The 17,017-nt window shown below is 41.4% G+C and overlaps 13 protein-coding genes across 13 annotated transcripts, besides 24 other annotated features; 12 read left to right on the forward strand and 1 right to left on the reverse strand. All coding sequences in view use genetic code 2, as the record gives it.

The window, feature by feature from the left end:
- Nucleotides 1–1,133: 1,133 nt before the first annotated feature.
- Nucleotides 1,134–1,201, forward strand: a tRNA (tRNA-Phe).
- Nucleotides 1,202–2,164, forward strand: an rRNA (12S ribosomal RNA).
- Nucleotides 2,165–2,230, forward strand: a tRNA (tRNA-Val).
- Nucleotides 2,231–3,809, forward strand: an rRNA (16S ribosomal RNA).
- Nucleotide 3,810: 1 nt separating this feature from the next.
- Nucleotides 3,811–3,885, forward strand: a tRNA (tRNA-Leu).
- A 2-nt stretch (nucleotides 3,886–3,887) lies between these two features.
- Nucleotides 3,888–4,844, forward strand: ND1 (NADH dehydrogenase subunit 1). Its single transcript has one exon. It carries the CDS (start codon nucleotides 3,888–3,890, stop codon nucleotides 4,842–4,844), a length of 957 nt encoding a protein of 318 aa, NP_597981.1.
- Nucleotides 4,843–4,912, forward strand: a tRNA (tRNA-Ile).
- Nucleotides 4,910–4,982, reverse strand: a tRNA (tRNA-Gln).
- Nucleotide 4,983: 1 nt separating this feature from the next.
- Nucleotides 4,984–5,052, forward strand: a tRNA (tRNA-Met).
- ND2 (NADH dehydrogenase subunit 2) lies at nucleotides 5,053–6,096 on the forward strand. Its single transcript has one exon. It carries the CDS (start codon nucleotides 5,053–5,055, stop codon nucleotides 6,094–6,096), a length of 1,044 nt encoding a protein of 347 aa, NP_597982.1.
- Nucleotides 6,095–6,161, forward strand: a tRNA (tRNA-Trp).
- Nucleotides 6,162–6,169: 8 nt separating this feature from the next.
- Nucleotides 6,170–6,238, reverse strand: a tRNA (tRNA-Ala).
- Nucleotides 6,239–6,311, reverse strand: a tRNA (tRNA-Asn).
- A 33-nt stretch (nucleotides 6,312–6,344) lies between these two features.
- Nucleotides 6,345–6,411, reverse strand: a tRNA (tRNA-Cys).
- Nucleotides 6,411–6,477, reverse strand: a tRNA (tRNA-Tyr).
- A 1-nt stretch (nucleotide 6,478) lies between these two features.
- Nucleotides 6,479–8,023, forward strand: COX1 (cytochrome c oxidase subunit I). The gene has a single exon. The coding sequence runs from the start codon at nucleotides 6,479–6,481 to the stop codon at nucleotides 8,021–8,023; it is 1,545 nt and encodes a 514-aa protein (NP_597983.1).
- Nucleotides 8,020–8,091, reverse strand: a tRNA (tRNA-Ser).
- Nucleotides 8,092–8,095: 4 nt separating this feature from the next.
- Nucleotides 8,096–8,162, forward strand: a tRNA (tRNA-Asp).
- On the forward strand, nucleotides 8,163–8,846 carry COX2 (cytochrome c oxidase subunit II). The gene has a single exon. The coding sequence runs from the start codon at nucleotides 8,163–8,165 to the stop codon at nucleotides 8,844–8,846; it is 684 nt and encodes a 227-aa protein (NP_597984.1).
- Nucleotides 8,847–8,849: 3 nt separating this feature from the next.
- Nucleotides 8,850–8,917, forward strand: a tRNA (tRNA-Lys).
- A 2-nt stretch (nucleotides 8,918–8,919) lies between these two features.
- Nucleotides 8,920–9,123, forward strand: ATP8 (ATP synthase F0 subunit 8). Its single transcript has one exon. It carries the CDS (start codon nucleotides 8,920–8,922, stop codon nucleotides 9,121–9,123), a length of 204 nt encoding a protein of 67 aa, NP_597985.1.
- On the forward strand, nucleotides 9,081–9,761 carry ATP6 (ATP synthase F0 subunit 6). Its single transcript has one exon. The coding sequence runs from the start codon at nucleotides 9,081–9,083 to the stop codon at nucleotides 9,759–9,761; it is 681 nt and encodes a 226-aa protein (NP_597986.1).
- Nucleotides 9,761–10,544, forward strand: COX3 (cytochrome c oxidase subunit III). The gene has a single exon. A coding segment is annotated over exon 1 (784 nt).
- Nucleotides 10,545–10,613, forward strand: a tRNA (tRNA-Gly).
- ND3 (NADH dehydrogenase subunit 3) lies at nucleotides 10,614–10,959 on the forward strand. The gene has a single exon. A coding segment is annotated over exon 1 (346 nt).
- A 1-nt stretch (nucleotide 10,960) lies between these two features.
- Nucleotides 10,961–11,029, forward strand: a tRNA (tRNA-Arg).
- On the forward strand, nucleotides 11,030–11,326 carry ND4L (NADH dehydrogenase subunit 4L). The gene has a single exon. It carries the CDS (start codon nucleotides 11,030–11,032, stop codon nucleotides 11,324–11,326), a length of 297 nt encoding a protein of 98 aa, NP_597989.1.
- ND4 (NADH dehydrogenase subunit 4) lies at nucleotides 11,320–12,697 on the forward strand. Its single transcript has one exon. A coding segment is annotated over exon 1 (1,378 nt).
- Nucleotides 12,698–12,766, forward strand: a tRNA (tRNA-His).
- Nucleotides 12,767–12,825, forward strand: a tRNA (tRNA-Ser).
- Nucleotides 12,826–12,895, forward strand: a tRNA (tRNA-Leu).
- ND5 (NADH dehydrogenase subunit 5) lies at nucleotides 12,896–14,724 on the forward strand. Its single transcript has one exon — nucleotides 12,896–14,716. The coding sequence runs from the start codon at nucleotides 12,896–12,898 to the stop codon at nucleotides 14,714–14,716; it is 1,821 nt and encodes a 606-aa protein (NP_597991.1).
- On the reverse strand, nucleotides 14,700–15,227 carry ND6 (NADH dehydrogenase subunit 6). The gene has a single exon. The coding sequence runs from the start codon at nucleotides 15,225–15,227 to the stop codon at nucleotides 14,700–14,702; it is 528 nt and encodes a 175-aa protein (NP_597992.1).
- Nucleotides 15,228–15,296, reverse strand: a tRNA (tRNA-Glu).
- A 4-nt stretch (nucleotides 15,297–15,300) lies between these two features.
- Nucleotides 15,301–16,440, forward strand: CYTB (cytochrome b). The gene has a single exon. It carries the CDS (start codon nucleotides 15,301–15,303, stop codon nucleotides 16,438–16,440), a length of 1,140 nt encoding a protein of 379 aa, NP_597993.1.
- Nucleotides 16,441–16,510, forward strand: a tRNA (tRNA-Thr).
- Nucleotides 16,511–16,575, reverse strand: a tRNA (tRNA-Pro).
- Nucleotides 16,576–17,017: the final 442 nt, after the last annotated feature.

Here is a 17,017-nt window from a genome sequence, read left to right on the forward strand (position 1 = left end):
GATCACACATAACTGTGGTGTCATGCATTTGGTATCTTTTAATTTTTAGGGGGGGAACTTGCTATGACTCAGCTATGACCGTAAAGGTCTCGTCGCAGTCAAATAATTTGTAGCTGGGCTTATTTATCTTTCACGGGTCGGGCATAGATACCCATAAGGGGTTACTCAGTCAATGGTCGCAGGACATACAGTACATAAACGCCACTAAATCGAACGAACGACGCACGCGTACGCATACGTACGCATACGTACGCATACGTACGCACGTGTACGCACGTGTACGCACGTGTACGCACGTGTACGCACGTGTACGCACGTGTACGCACGTGTACGCACGTGTACGCACGTGTACGCACGTGTACGCACGTGTACGCACGTGTACGCACGTGTACGCACGTGTACGCACGTGTACGCACGTGTACGCACGTGTACGCACGTGTACGCACGTGTACGCACGTGTACGCACGTGTACGCACGTGTACGCACGTGTACGCACGTGTACGCACGTGTACGCACGTGTACGCACGTGTACGCACGTGTACGCACGTGTACGCACGTGTACGCACGTGTACGCACGTGTACGCACGTGTACGCACGTGTACGCACGTGTACGCACGTGTACGCACGTGTACGCACGTGTACGCACGTGTACGCACGTGTACGCACGTGTACGCACGTGTACGCACGTGTACGCACGTGTACGCACGTGTACGCACGTGTACGCACGTGTACGCACGTGTACGCACGTGTACGCACGTGTACGCACGTGTACGCAAGTGTACGGAAGTGTAAGGGTAAGCAAGGGTTTTTAGATTTTAAACTAGCTTAATCAAACCCCCCTTACCCCCCGTAACTTCAAGGAGCTTATGCACATTTATGGATGTCTTGCCAAACCCCCAAAACCAGGATTAATGGACATGCAAACCTGAAGGTTTTACACCCCAAATCCCACTAATAAGTAAAATTCCAGCCGAATAATCACTGTATCACAGGCATGAGACTTTAAATTTAGGATCTATCTATGGAAATTTTTTTTTTACTCTGCTTCCCTCCTATTGATTTTTCCGTTATTATCACTTTTTTGGCCACAAACTTTTACTAAATTGTCCCATACAAATCCTAAATCCAACCACGTTTATGTAGCTTAATAGTAAAGCAAGGCACTGAAAATGCCTAGACGAGTTATATAATTCCATAAACATAAAGGTTTGGTCCTAGCCTTCCCATTAGCTACTAACAAGATTACACATGTAAGTCTCCGCGCTCCAGTGAAAATGCCCTTTGGACCTTAAAGCGATCTGAAGGAGCGGGCATCAAGCACACCTCTCCCCGGTAGCTTATAACGCCTTGCTTAGCCACGCCCCCACGGGATACAGCAGTGATAAAAATTAAGCCATGAACGAAAGTTCGACTAAGCTATGTTGATTAAGGGTTGGTTAATTTCGTGCCAGCCACCGCGGTTATACGATTGACCCGAGTTAATAGGCCCACGGCGTAAAGCGTGTGAAAGAGAAATTCTCCCTACTAAAGTTAAAGTTTAATCCAGCTGTAAAAAGCTATCAGTAACACTAAAATAAGCTACGAAAGTGACTTTAATGCTCTCAACCACACGATAGCTAAGATCCAAACTGGGATTAGATACCCCACTATGCTTAGCCTTAAACATAAATAATTCATTAAACAAAATTATTCGCCAGAGAACTACTAGCAACAGCTTAAAACTCAAAGGACTTGGCGGTGCTTTAAACCCTCCTAGAGGAGCCTGTTCTGTAATCGATAAACCCCGATAGACCTCACCACCTCTTGCTAATTCAGTCTATATACCGCCATCTTCAGCAAACCCTTAAAAGGAACAAGAGTAAGCACAATCATCTTGCATAAAAAAGTTAGGTCAAGGTGTAACCCATGGAGTGGGAAGAAATGGGCTACATTTTCTATTCAAGAACAACTTACGAAAGTTTTTATGAAACTAAAAACTAAAGGTGGATTTAGTAGTAAATCAAGAATAGAGAGCTTGATTGAATAAGGCAATGAAGCATGCACACACCGCCCGTCACCCTCCTCAAGTGGCACAAGCCAAACATAACCTATTGAAACCAAATAAAACGCAAGAGGAGGCAAGTCGTAACAAGGTAAGCATACTGGAAAGTGTGCTTGGATGGATCAAAGTGTAGCTTAAACAAAGCATCTAGCTTACACCCAGAGGATTTCACGTATGTGACCGCTTTGAACCCAGAGCTAGCCCAGATAACAACTAACCAAACTACCATAGATCAATTAAATAAAACATTCAACAGTACAATTAAAGTATAGGAGATAGAAATTCTTTTAATCGGAGCTATAGAGAGAGTACCGCAAGGGAATGATGAAAGATTACTTAAAGTAACAAACAGCAAAGATTACCCCTCCTACCTTTTGCATAATGAGTTAGCCAGAAATAGCCTAACAAAGAGAACTTAAGCTAGGTCCCCCGAAACCAGACGAGCTACCTATGAACAATCCACTGGGATGAACTCATCTATGTCGCAAAATAGTGAGAAGATTTATAGGTAGAGGTGAAAAGCCTAACGAGCCTGGTGATAGCTGGTTGCCCAGAATAGAATTTTAGTTCAACTTTAAACTTGCCTACAAAACTTAAAAATTCTAATGCAAGTTTAAAATATATTCTAAAAAGGTACAGCTTTTTAGAATCAAGGATACAACCTTACTTAGAGAGTAAATACTGATTAAATCATAGTAGGCCTAGAAGCAGCCATCAATTAAGAAAGCGTTTAAGCTCAACACCCATACCAACCTGATACCAAAAATATCCAATTAACTCCTAATATAATAACTGGGCTAATCTATTTAAATATAGAAGCAACAATGCTAATATGAGTAACGAGAAGTACTTCTCCAACGCATAAGCTTATAACAGCAACGGATAACCACTGATAGTTAACAACAACGTAGAAATAATCCAACAATAAAACACCTACCAAACCAATTGTTAATCCAACACAGGCATGCGACTAAGGAAAGATTAAAAGAAGTAAAAGGAACTCGGCAAACACAAACCCCGCCTGTTTACCAAAAACATCACCTCCAGCATTCCCAGTATTGGAGGCACTGCCTGCCCGGTGACATCAGTTAAACGGCCGCGGTATTCTGACCGTGCAAAGGTAGCATAATCATTTGTTCTCTAAATAAGGACTTGTATGAAAGGCCACACGAGGGTTTAACTGTCTCTTACTTCCAATCAGTGAAATTGACCTTCCCGTGAAGAGGCGGGAATAAAATAATAAGACGAGAAGACCCTATGGAGCTTCAATTAATTAGCTCAAAAGGATTTATTTACCAGACCAACAGGAACAACATATTCCTTCCATGAGCTAGCAATTTAGGTTGGGGCGACCTCGGAGTACAAAATAACCTCCGAGTGATATTAATCTAGACGTACCTGTCAAAATGCTCACTTACTTATTGATCCAAAACTTCTTTGATCAACGGAACAAGTTACCCTAGGGATAACAGCGCAATCCTGTTTAAGAGTCCATATCGACAATAGGGTTTACGACCTCGATGTTGGATCAGGACATCCTAATGGTGCAGCAGCTATTAAGGGTTCGTTTGTTCAACGATTAAAGTCCTACGTGATCTGAGTTCAGACCGGAGCAATCCAGGTCGGTTTCTATCTATTTAAATGACCTCTCCCAGTACGAAAGGACAAGAGAAGTAAGGCCTCCCTCGCCAAAGCGCCTTAAGACCAATAGATGACTTAGTCTAAACCTAGTAAGTCTACCCCCAACGTTGCCCAAGAGACAGGGCTTTGTTAGGGTGGCAGAGCCCGGTGATTGCATAAAACTTAAACCTTTATACTCAGAGGTTCAAATCCTCTCCCTAACACTATGTTTATAATTAACATTATCTCACTAGTCGTGCCCATTCTCCTCGCCGTAGCCTTCTTAACACTAGTGGAGCGAAAAGTACTGGGCTATATACAACTTCGTAAAGGACCAAACATTGTAGGACCCTATGGTCTCCTACAACCTATCGCAGATGCTACAAAACTTTTTACCAAAGAACCCTTGCGCCCACTCACATCATCTACAACTATATTTATTATAGCCCCTATTCTAGCCCTAACACTAGCCCTAACTATATGAGTTCCCCTACCAATGCCATACCCCCTTGTCAATATAAACCTCGGAGTACTGTTTATATTAGCAATATCAAGCTTAGCTGTATATTCTATCCTTTGATCGGGATGGGCTTCAAACTCAAAATACGCTCTGATTGGAGCCCTACGAGCCGTAGCCCAGACAATCTCATATGAAGTCACATTAGCCATTATCCTCCTATCAGTCCTACTAATAAATGGCTCATTCACACTCTCTACTTTAATTACTACTCAAGAACACCTCTGACTAATTTTCCCCACATGACCTCTGGCCATAATATGATTTATTTCCACTCTAGCAGAAACTAACCGAGCCCCTTTTGACCTAGCAGAAGGAGAGTCAGAATTAGTCTCAGGTTTCAACGTCGAGTACGCAGCAGGCCCATTCGCCTTATTTTTCTTAGCAGAATACACCAACATTATTATAATAAATGCCCTCACGACTATCCTATTCTTTGGAGCATTTCATAACCCCTACATACCAGAACTATACACTGTCAACTTCACTGTAAAAACACTCCTCCTAACAGCTTCTTTCCTATGAATCCGCGCATCATACCCTCGATTCCGATACGACCAACTAATACACCTGCTATGAAAAAATTTCCTACCCCTCACACTGGCCCTGTGCATGTGACATGTAACACTACCCATTATCACAGCAAGCATTCCTCCTCAAATATAAGAAATATGTCTGACAAAAGAATTACTTTGATAGAGTAAATAATAGAGGTTAGAATCCTCTTATTTCTAGAATTATAGGAATCGAACCTAATCTTAAGAACTCAAAAATCTTCGTGCTACCTAATTACACCATATCCTAAAGTAAGGTCAGCTAAATAAGCTATCGGGCCCATACCCCGAAAATGTTGGTTTATCCCCTTCCCGTACTAATAAAACCTCCTATTCTAATCATTATCACATCCACCATTATCCTAGGAACCATGATCGTTCTATTTAGCTCCCATTGACTCATAATCTGAATTGGCTTTGAAATGAACATACTAGCCATTATCCCAATCCTAATGAAAAAATTTAATCCACGAGCCACAGAAGCTTCTACAAAATATTTCCTCACACAAGCCACCGCATCCATGCTCCTGATACTAGGCATTATTATCAATCTACTACATTCAGGGCACTGAACAATCTCAATAATCCCCAACCCAATCGCATCGACCGTAATCACCATTGCCCTAGCAATAAAACTTGGCCTATCCCCCTTTCACTTTTGAGTTCCAGAAGTCACACAAGGCGTTCCTTTGTCCTCAGGAATGGTTCTACTAACATGACAAAAAATCGCACCTCTATCCGTCCTATACCAAATCTCACCGTCCATCAATCCAAACCTGCTAGTAGCAATAGCCGCTACATCCGTATTAGTAGGAGGCTGAGGAGGACTAAACCAAACTCAACTCCGAAAAATCCTAGCATACTCTTCAATCGCTCACATGGGCTGAATAGCTGCCATCATAGTATATAATCCTACCCTAATAATCCTTAACCTTACAATCTACATCATAATAACTCTAGGGACATTTATACTATTCATGTACAATCTATCTACAACAACATTATCACTGTCCCACACATGAAATAAATTACCACTAATTGCCTCACTAATCCTAGCACTTATACTATCACTAGGCGGCCTCCCTCCCCTCTCAGGCTTTATTCCCAAATGAATAATTATTCAAGAGTTGACAAAAAATGATATAATTGTCATACCCATATTCATAGCCACCACAGCTCTACTAAACCTTTATTTCTACATGCGCCTAGCATACGCTACAGCACTAACAATGTTTCCCTCGGCAAACAATACAAAAATAAAATGACAATTTGAAAGCATAAAAAAAATAATCTTCTTGCCCCCTCTAATCGTAGCATCAACCATACTCCTCCCATTAACTCCAATACTCTCAATCATGGACTAGAGATTTAGGCTAAAAAGACCAAGGGCCTTCAAAGCCCTAAGTAAGTGAAATTCACTTAGTCTCTGTAACTATTTAAGGACTGCAAGAGCATATCTCACATCAATTGAACGCAAAACAACCGCTTTAATTAAGCTAAGCCCTTCTAGATCGGTGGGCTTTTGTCCCACAAAATTTTAGTTAACAGCTAAAAACCCCAAACAACTGGCTTCAATCTACTTCTCCCGCCGCGTGGAAAAAAAAGGCGGGAGAAGCCCCGGCAGAATTGAATCTGCTTCTTTGAATTTGCAATTCAATATGATTATTCACCACAGAGCTTGGCAAAAAGAGGACTTGCCTCTATTCTTAGATTTACAGTCTAGCGCTTTTATCAGCCATTTTACCTATGTTCATAAACCGGTGATTATTCTCTACGAACCATAAAGACATTGGCACCCTTTATCTTCTGTTCGGTGCATGAGCCGGAATAGTGGGCACTGCCCTCAGCCTTTTAATTCGTGCCGAGCTGGGTCAGCCCGGGGCTCTGTTGGGGGATGATCAGATCTACAATGTAGTCGTAACTGCCCATGCATTCGTGATAATCTTCTTCATAGTTATGCCTATTATAATTGGGGGATTCGGGAACTGATTAGTGCCTTTGATGATCGGTGCCCCCGACATAGCGTTCCCTCGAATAAATAACATAAGCTTCTGGTTGCTGCCACCATCTTTCTTACTGCTTCTGGCCTCCTCTATGGTAGAAGCAGGTGCAGGGACTGGATGAACTGTCTACCCTCCTCTAGCGGGTAATCTGGCCCATGCAGGAGCATCAGTAGACTTAACAATCTTTTCTCTGCACCTAGCAGGCATCTCTTCTATTCTGGGGGCTATCAATTTCATCACTACTATTATTAACATGAAACCCCCTGCAATATCTCAATATCAAACCCCTCTGTTTGTATGATCAGTCCTAATCACAGCAGTACTTCTTCTTTTATCTCTGCCAGTCTTAGCAGCTGGGATTACTATACTACTTACAGATCGAAACCTTAACACTACCTTTTTTGATCCAGCTGGAGGAGGAGATCCTATTTTATATCAACACTTGTTCTGATTCTTCGGACACCCTGAGGTTTACATTCTAATCCTTCCTGGGTTCGGAATGATCTCTCACATTGTTACTTATTATTCAGGAAAAAAAGAACCTTTTGGCTATATAGGAATAGTCTGAGCGATAATATCCATTGGATTCTTAGGATTTATCGTGTGAGCTCATCATATGTTTACCGTAGGTATAGACGTTGACACACGAGCTTACTTCACTTCAGCTACCATAATTATTGCTATCCCGACAGGAGTCAAAGTATTTAGCTGACTAGCCACTCTGCACGGAGGGAATATTAAATGATCTCCCGCTATGATGTGAGCCCTGGGCTTTATTTTCCTGTTTACAGTAGGAGGCCTTACGGGAATTGTCCTAGCTAATTCATCTCTAGACATCGTTCTCCATGACACGTACTATGTGGTAGCCCATTTTCACTACGTGCTGTCAATGGGAGCTGTTTTCGCCATCATAGGAGGATTTGTCCACTGATTCCCACTATTCTCAGGCTACACACTTAATAACACATGAGCAAAAATTCACTTTATAATTATATTCATTGGGGTTAATATGACATTCTTTCCTCAGCATTTTCTAGGCCTGTCAGGAATACCTCGGCGATATTCCGACTATCCAGATGCCTATACAACATGAAACACAGTATCTTCTATAGGCTCATTTATTTCACTAACAGCAGTTATGCTAATAATTTTCATGATTTGGGAGGCCTTCGCATCAAAACGAGAGGTGGCAGTGGTAGAACTTACCTCAACCAACATTGAATGACTACACGGATGCCCTCCTCCATATCACACATTCGAAGAACCTGCCTACGTTACACTAAAATAAGAAAGGAAGGAGTCGAACCCTCTGGAATTGGTTTCAAGCCAATATCATAACCACTATGTCTCTCTCAATAAAGAGATATTAGTAAAAATTACATAACTTTGTCAGGGTTAAATTATAGGTGAAAATCCTTTATATCTTTATGGCATGCCCCTTCCAAATAGGTCTTCAAGACGCAACTTCTCCCATCATAGAGGAACTTTTGCATTTTCATGATCATACATTAATAATTGTGTTCCTAATTAGCTCCCTAGTTCTCTATATTATCTCAACTATACTAACCACCAAATTAACACACACAAGTACAATAGACGCACAAGAAGTAGAGACGGTGTGAACTATCCTGCCAGCTATTATCTTGATTCTGATCGCACTCCCATCACTACGGATCCTCTATATGATGGATGAGATCAATAATCCCTCACTAACTGTAAAAACCATGGGCCACCAGTGATATTGAAGTTACGAATATACAGATTATGAAGATTTAAACTTTGACTCCTATATGATTCCGACACAAGAACTAAAGCCTGGAGAATTGCGGTTATTAGAAGTGGACAATCGAGTAGTGCTGCCCGTAGAAATAACGATCCGTATACTGATCTCGTCAGAAGATGTCTTGCATTCATGAGCTGTACCATCCCTAGGGCTAAAAACTGATGCAATCCCAGGACGGCTAAACCAGACAACTCTCATAGCCATGCGACCAGGGCTATATTATGGCCAATGCTCAGAAATTTGTGGCTCCAATCACAGTTTTATACCTATTGTCCTCGAGCTAGTCCCACTATCCTATTTTGAAGAATGATCCGCTTCAATACTATAGAATCATTGAGAAGCTAACATAGCGTTAACCTTTTAAGTTAAAGACTGAGAATGCAGACTTCTCCTTAATGAAGATGCCACAACTAGATACATCAACATGATCTATTACAATTCTATCCATAGTTCTAACACTATTTATCGCCCTTCAATTAAAAGTCTCAAAATACAAATACCCTGAGATCCCCGAGCCAAAATCTCTCTCATCATCAAAAAAGCTTGTACCTTGAGAAGAAAAATGAACGAAAATTTATTTACCTCTTTTATCACCCCAACGATAGTGGGAATTCCTATTGTACCTTTAATTATCATGTTTCCGAGCATTTTATTTCCTTCTCCCAGTCGACTGATCGATAATCGCTTAGTATCTATTCAACAGTGACTAGTTCGGCTAACATCAAAACAAATATTATCCATTCATAGCCACAAAGGACAAACCTGGGCACTAATATTGATATCACTAATCCTATTTATTGGCTCAACTAATCTTCTGGGTCTATTACCGCACTCATTCACACCTACCACACAACTGTCAATGAACCTAGGAATGGCTATTCCCTTATGGGCAGGTACAGTCGCTACTGGATTCCGATACAAGACCAAGGCATCCTTGGCTCACTTTCTACCTCAAGGGACACCTTTCCCTCTAATCCCGATACTCGTAATTATTGAAACAATCAGCCTATTTATCCAGCCTGTGGCCCTGGCCGTGCGACTAACCGCTAATATTACTGCAGGCCATTTGCTCATTCATTTAATTGGGGGAGCTACTTTGACTCTAACAAGTATTAGCACTATTACAGCCTTTATCACCTTTACCGTTCTAGTACTACTTACCATTCTCGAGTTCGCTGTAGCCCTCATTCAGGCCTACGTCTTCACCCTGCTAGTAAGCCTATACCTACACGATAACACTTAATGACTCACCAAACACATGCATACCATATAGTCAACCCAAGCCCATGACCACTAACAGGAGCCCTCTCAGCCCTTCTTATAACATCGGGGCTAATTATGTGATTTCACTTTAACTCTATACTCTTATTATTGCTAGGCCTTACAACCAATATACTCACCATGTATCAATGGTGACGGGATATTATTCGAGAGAGTACATTTCAAGGCCATCACACTCCTGTTGTCCAAAAGGGACTGCGGTACGGAATAGTCCTATTTATCGTATCAGAAGTATTCTTCTTTGCAGGATTCTTCTGAGCTTTTTATCACTCAAGCCTAGCACCCACTCCCGAACTAGGAGCATGCTGACCACCCACAGGTATTACTCCCCTAAACCCGCTAGAAGTCCCACTTCTCAACACTTCGGTACTTCTTGCATCCGGAGTGTCCATTACCTGAGCTCACCACAGCTTAATAGAGGGAAGCCGCAAGCACATACTCCAAGCCCTATTCATTACTATTTCTCTAGGCGTGTACTTTACACTCCTACAAGCCTCAGAGTACTATGAGGCATCCTTCACTATTTCAGATGGAGTCTACGGCTCAACTTTTTTCATAGCGACTGGATTTCACGGACTTCATGTAATCATTGGCTCAACTTTTCTCACAGTCTGTTTCCTACGACAACTACACTTTCATTTCACATCAAGTCACCATTTCGGCTTTGAAGCAGCAGCATGATATTGACATTTCGTAGATGTTGTATGACTATTCCTATATGTTTCCATCTATTGATGAGGGTCCTGCTTCTTTAGTATTGATCAGTACAATTGACTTCCAATCAATAAGCTCCGGCGCAGTCCAGAAAGAAGCAATCAACTTAATCTTAGCGCTATTTACCAACATACTACTAGCCTCCTTACTCGTTCTTATTGCCTTCTGACTACCACAGTTAAATATTTACGCAGAAAAAGCAAGCCCCTATGAATGCGGGTTTGACCCCATAGGATCGGCACGCCTCCCTTTTTCCATGAAATTTTTCCTAGTAGCTATTACATTTCTACTATTTGACCTAGAAATTGCACTACTCCTCCCTCTTCCCTGAGCATCACAAACTGACAACCTAATAACGATACTCACCATAGCGCTACTGCTTATCTCCTTACTAGCCGTAAGTCTGGCCTATGAATGAACTGAAAAAGGTCTAGAATGGGCCGAATATGATAATTAGTTTAAATCAAAACAAGTGATTTCGACTCACTAGATTATGAATAATAACATAATTATCAAGTGCCTGTAGTTTATGTTAATATTTTCTTAGCCTTCATTGTATCCCTAGTAGGACTACTCATTTATCGATCCCATCTAATATCCTCCCTACTTTGCCTAGAGGGTATAATGCTGTCTTTATTTGTTATGCTAACAGTAACAGTTTTAAACAATCACTTTACACTGGCTAATATAGCTCCTATTATCCTGCTGGTATTCGCTGCCTGCGAGGCAGCACTAGGACTGTCCCTGCTAGTAATAGTCTCTAACACTTACGGAACTGATTATGTACAAAACCTCAATCTCTTACAATGCTAAAAATCATCTTCCCCACTATAATGCTAGTACCTCTTACATGAGCGTCAAAGCCCAATATAATTTGGATCAATACAACAGCTTACAGCCTGCTTATCAGTCTTGTCAGTTTAACATATCTCAACCAGCTCAGTGACAATAGCCTAAACTTCTCATTGCTATTCTTTACCGACTCCCTATCAGCCCCCCTATTAGTCCTCACAACATGACTACTACCCCTAATGCTAATGGCGAGTCAATTTCACCTGTCAAAGGAAACTCTGACCCGAAAGAAATTATACATCACCATACTAGTCCTTCTACAACTATTCCTGATCATAACCTTTTCTGCTATAGAGCTAATCCTATTCTATATCTTGTTCGAAGCCACCCTAGTACCCACTCTGGTTATTATCACTCGATGAGGAAATCAAACAGAACGACTAAACGCGGGCCTTTACTTTCTGTTTTATACTCTAGTAGGGTCTCTACCATTACTAGTTGCACTGCTACACACCCAAAATAATCTAGGCTCCCTAAATTTTCTCTTAATACAATACTGAACCCAACCTCTGCCAAATTCCTGATCTAGCATATTTCTGTGACTAGCGTGTATAATGGCATTTATGGTAAAAATACCTCTATACGGTCTTCACCTGTGATTACCAAAAGCACACGTAGAGGCACCTATTGCAGGATCCATAGTACTTGCTGCCGTACTCCTAAAACTAGGAGGCTATGGCATGATACGAATTACAACACTACTTGGTCCTTTAACGAGCTTCATGGCTTACCCCTTCATAATACTCTCGCTATGGGGCATAATTATAACAAGTTCTATCTGCCTACGCCAAACGGATTTAAAGTCCCTAATTGCTTATTCCTCTGTTAGCCACATGGCCCTGGTCATTGTAGCAGTATTAATCCAAACCCCATGAAGCTATATAGGAGCAACAGCCTTAATAATCGCCCACGGACTAACATCCTCCTTACTATTCTGTCTTGCAAACTCCAACTATGAACGAATCCATAGCCGAACTATGATCCTCGCGCGAGGCCTACAAACACTTCTCCCACTTATGGCAGCTTGATGACTACTAGCAAGTCTCACTAATCTATCACTCCCTCCTACCATCAACCTTATCGGAGAACTGTTTGTAGTAGTAGCTACATTTTCATGATCTAACATCACCATCACTCTAATAGGAACCAACATTATCATTACTGCCCTCTACTCCCTCTACATACTAATCACCACACAACGAGGCAAGTGCACAAACCATGTCAAAAGTATTAAACCATCCTTTACACGAGAAAACGCCCTGATAGCTCTCCATCTCTTACCCCTTCTGCTACTATCCCTTAATCCCAAAATAATTCTAGGACCTATTTACTGTAAATATAGTTTAACAAAAACATTAGATTGTGAATCTAATAATAAAAGCCCAAGTCTTTTTATTTACCGAAAAAGTACGCAAGAACTGCTAATTCATGCGTCCATGCATAAAATCGTGGCTTTTTCAACTTTTAAAGGATGGAAGTAATCCATTGGTCTTAGGAACCAAAAAATTGGTGCAACTCCAAATAAAAGTAATCAATTTGTTTACTTCCTCTATTATCATAACTTTGCTCATATTAACGATACCGATTATCCTCACCAGCGCTTCAACACACAAAAACAAATCCTACCCACAATATGTAAAAACTACAGTCTCTTATGCTTTCATAATCAGTACCATTCCCATAGTAATATTCCTTTACTCAGGGCAAGAAGTAATTATTTCAAACTGACATTGAATAACTATTCAAACCCTAAAGCTAACTCTAAGCTTTAAGCTAGACTACTTCTCAGTAATTTTTATGCCAGTAGCCCTGTTCGTCACATGATCGATCATGGAGTTTTCCATTTGATATATACACACTGATCTCAACATCAACCATTTCTTCAAATACCTACTCATATTCCTTATCACTATAATAATTCTAGTGACCGCAAATAATCTACTTCAACTATTCATCGGCTGAGAAGGAGTAGGGATCATATCTTTCCTCCTTATCGGATGGTGGTACGGACGAGCAGACGCCAATACAGCCGCTCTACAAGCAGTCCTATACAATCGCATCGGAGATGTAGGCTTTATCATAGCCATAGCCTGATTTTTACTCAATACAAATGCATGAGACTTCCAACAAATCTTTGCAATTGAACATGAAAACCTTAACATTCCACTAGCAGGACTGCTCCTAGCAGCCACTGGAAAGTCAGCCCAATTCGGCCTTCATCCATGACTCCCATCAGCTATAGAAGGACCTACTCCTGTTTCAGCCCTACTCCACTCTAGTACAATAGTAGTAGCAGGGGTATTTCTTCTAATCCGATTTTACCCTCTGATAGAACACAACAAGACTATCCAAACAGCCACTTTATGCCTAGGCGCAATAACCACCCTATTTACAGCAGCCTGTGCTCTCACCCAGAATGACATCAAAAAGATCATTGCCTTTTCCACTTCAAGCCAGCTAGGACTAATAATCGTAACAATTGGAATTAATCAGCCCCACCTAGCATTCCTTCATATCTGCACACACGCATTTTTCAAGGCCATACTATTTATATGCTCCGGGTCCATTATCCACAGCTTAAATGATGAACAAGACATCCGAAAAATAGGAGGCCTATTCAAAGCCCTGCCGCTTACCACTACCGCATTAATTATCGGAGTCCTAGCACTCACAGGTATACCTTTCCTAACAGGATTCTACTCTAAAGACCTAATTATCGAAACCGCCAACACGTCGTACACCAACGCCTGAGCCCTACTAACAACTCTCGTTGCCACATCCATAACCGCTGCCTACAGTACTCGAATCGTATTCTTTGTACTTCTAGGACAACCTCGCTTTAACCCTGTCATTATTATCAACGAGAATAACCCCCTCCTAATCAATTCCATCAAGCGTCTGCTTCTAGGAAGTATTTTCGCAGGATACCTAATCTTCCACAATATCACACCCACTACCATCCCACAAATAACCATACCCTACTACCTAAAAATAATAGCTCTCGCGGTCACTATACTAGGTTTTATCCTAGCATTAGAACTCAATTCTACCACACAAACTCTCAAACTTGACTATCCACAAAATCCATTTAAATTCTCTATTCAACTAGGATACTTCCCCATCATCATTCACCGCCTCCTGCCAATAATGAGCTTGTCAATAAGCCAAAAAATGGCATCTATATTACTAGACATAACCTGACTAGAAAATGTACTACCAAAATCCATCTCCTACTTCCAAATAAAATCTTCAATCACAGTCTCTAACCAAAAAGGACTAATTAAACTATACTTCCTCTCTTTCATGATCACATTAATCCTAAGCTTCTTCGTACTTAATTTCCACGAGTAACTTCCATAATTACTAGCACACCAATAAGAAGAGATCACCCAGTGACAATAACTAATCAAGTTCCATAACTGTATAAAGCCGCAATCCCCATGGCTTCCTCACTAAAAAACCCCGAATCCCCCGTATCATAAATTACTCAATCGCCTATTCCATTAAATTTAAATACAATCTCAACTTCATCATCTTTCAAGACATAACAGGCAATCAATAACTCAGATAATAGACCCACGATAAATGCGCCTAATACAGCTTTATTAGAGATTCAAACCTCAGGATACTGCTCAGTGGCCATAGCCGTAGTATAACCAAAAACCACAAGCATTCCACCTAAATAAATTAAAAAAACCATTAAACCTAAAAAAGACCCCCCAAAACTTAATACAATACCACACCCAACACCCCCACTAACAATTAAAACTAACCCCCCGTAAATGGGAGAAGGCTTAGAAGAGAACCCTACAAAACCCATCACAAAAACGACACTTAAAATAAATACAATATACATTGTCATTATTCCCACATGGAATCTAACCATGACTAGTGACATGAAAAATCACCGTTGTACTTCAACTACAAGAACCTTAATGACCAACATCCGAAAAACCCACCCATTAGCTAAAATCATCAACAACTCATTTATTGATCTTCCAACACCATCAAACATCTCAGCATGATGAAACTTTGGATCCCTCCTTGGAGTGTGTTTAATTCTACAGATTCTAACAGGCCTGTTTCTAGCCATACACTATACATCAGACACAACCACAGCTTTTTCATCAGTCACCCACATTTGCCGAGACGTTCACTACGGGTGAGTTATCCGATATGTACATGCAAATGGAGCCTCCATGTTCTTTATCTGCCTATTCATGCACGTAGGACGGGGCCTGTACTATGGCTCATACCTATTCTCAGAAACATGAAACATTGGCATTATTCTCCTATTTACAGTTATAGCCACCGCATTTATAGGATACGTCCTACCCTGAGGCCAAATGTCCTTCTGAGGAGCGACTGTCATCACCAATCTACTATCGGCCATTCCCTATATCGGAACGGACCTGGTAGAATGAATCTGAGGGGGCTTTTCCGTAGATAAAGCGACTCTAACACGATTCTTTGCTTTCCACTTTATTCTCCCGTTCATCATCCTAGCACTAGCAGCAGTCCACCTATTGTTCCTACACGAAACAGGATCCAACAACCCCTCTGGAATCCCATCTGACTCAGACAAAATCCCATTCCATCCATACTATACAATTAAGGATATTCTAGGCGCCCTACTTCTCACCCTAGCCTTAGCAACCCTAGTCCTATTCTCGCCCGACTTACTAGGAGACCCTGATAACTATATCCCCGCAAATCCACTGAGCACCCCACCCCACATCAAACCCGAGTGGTACTTTCTATTTGCCTACGCTATCCTACGATCCATCCCTAATAAACTAGGAGGAGTACTAGCACTAATTTTCTCCATTCTAATCCTAGCCCTCATTCCTCTTCTACACACGTCCAAACAACGAGGAATGATATTCCGGCCCCTAAGCCAATGCCTATTTTGACTTCTAGTAGCAGACCTACTAACACTAACATGAATTGGAGGACAACCAGTAGAACACCCCTTCATTATTATCGGACAACTAGCCTCCATTCTCTACTTTACAATCCTCCTAGTACTCATACCCATCGCTGGAATTATTGAAAACAACCTCTTAAAGTGGAGAGTCTTTGTAGTATAACAATTACCTTGGTCTTGTAAGCCAAAAACGGAGAATATCTACCCTCCCTAAGACTCAAGGAAGAAGCAACAGCTCCACTACCAGCACCCAAAGCTAATGTTCTATTTAAACTATTCCCTGGTACATACTACTATTTTACTCCATGTCCTATTCATTTCATATATACCATCCTATGTACTGTACCATCACAGTATGTCCTCGAATACTTTCCCCCCCCTATGTATATCGTGCATTAATGGCGTGCCCCATGCATATAAGCATGTACATACTGTGCTTGATCTTGCATGAGGACTTACGTTCCGAAAGTTTATTTCAGGCGTATAGTCTGCAAGCATGTATTTCACTTAGTCCGGGAGCTTAATCACCAGGCCTCGAGAAACCAGCAATCCTTGCGAGTACGTGTACCTCTTCTCGCTCCGGGCCCATGAAATGTGGGGGTTTCTATGTTGAAACTATACCTGGGATCTGGTTCTTACCTCAGGGCCATGACAGCTCTAGATTCCAATCCTACTAACCCTTCAAATGGGACATCTCGAATGGACTAAATGACTAATCAGCCCAT

Source organism: Ursus maritimus, mitochondrion (genome assembly GCF_017311325.1).
Source record: "Ursus maritimus mitochondrion, complete genome".
NCBI classification, from domain to species: Eukaryota; Metazoa; Chordata; class Mammalia; order Carnivora; family Ursidae; genus Ursus; species Ursus maritimus.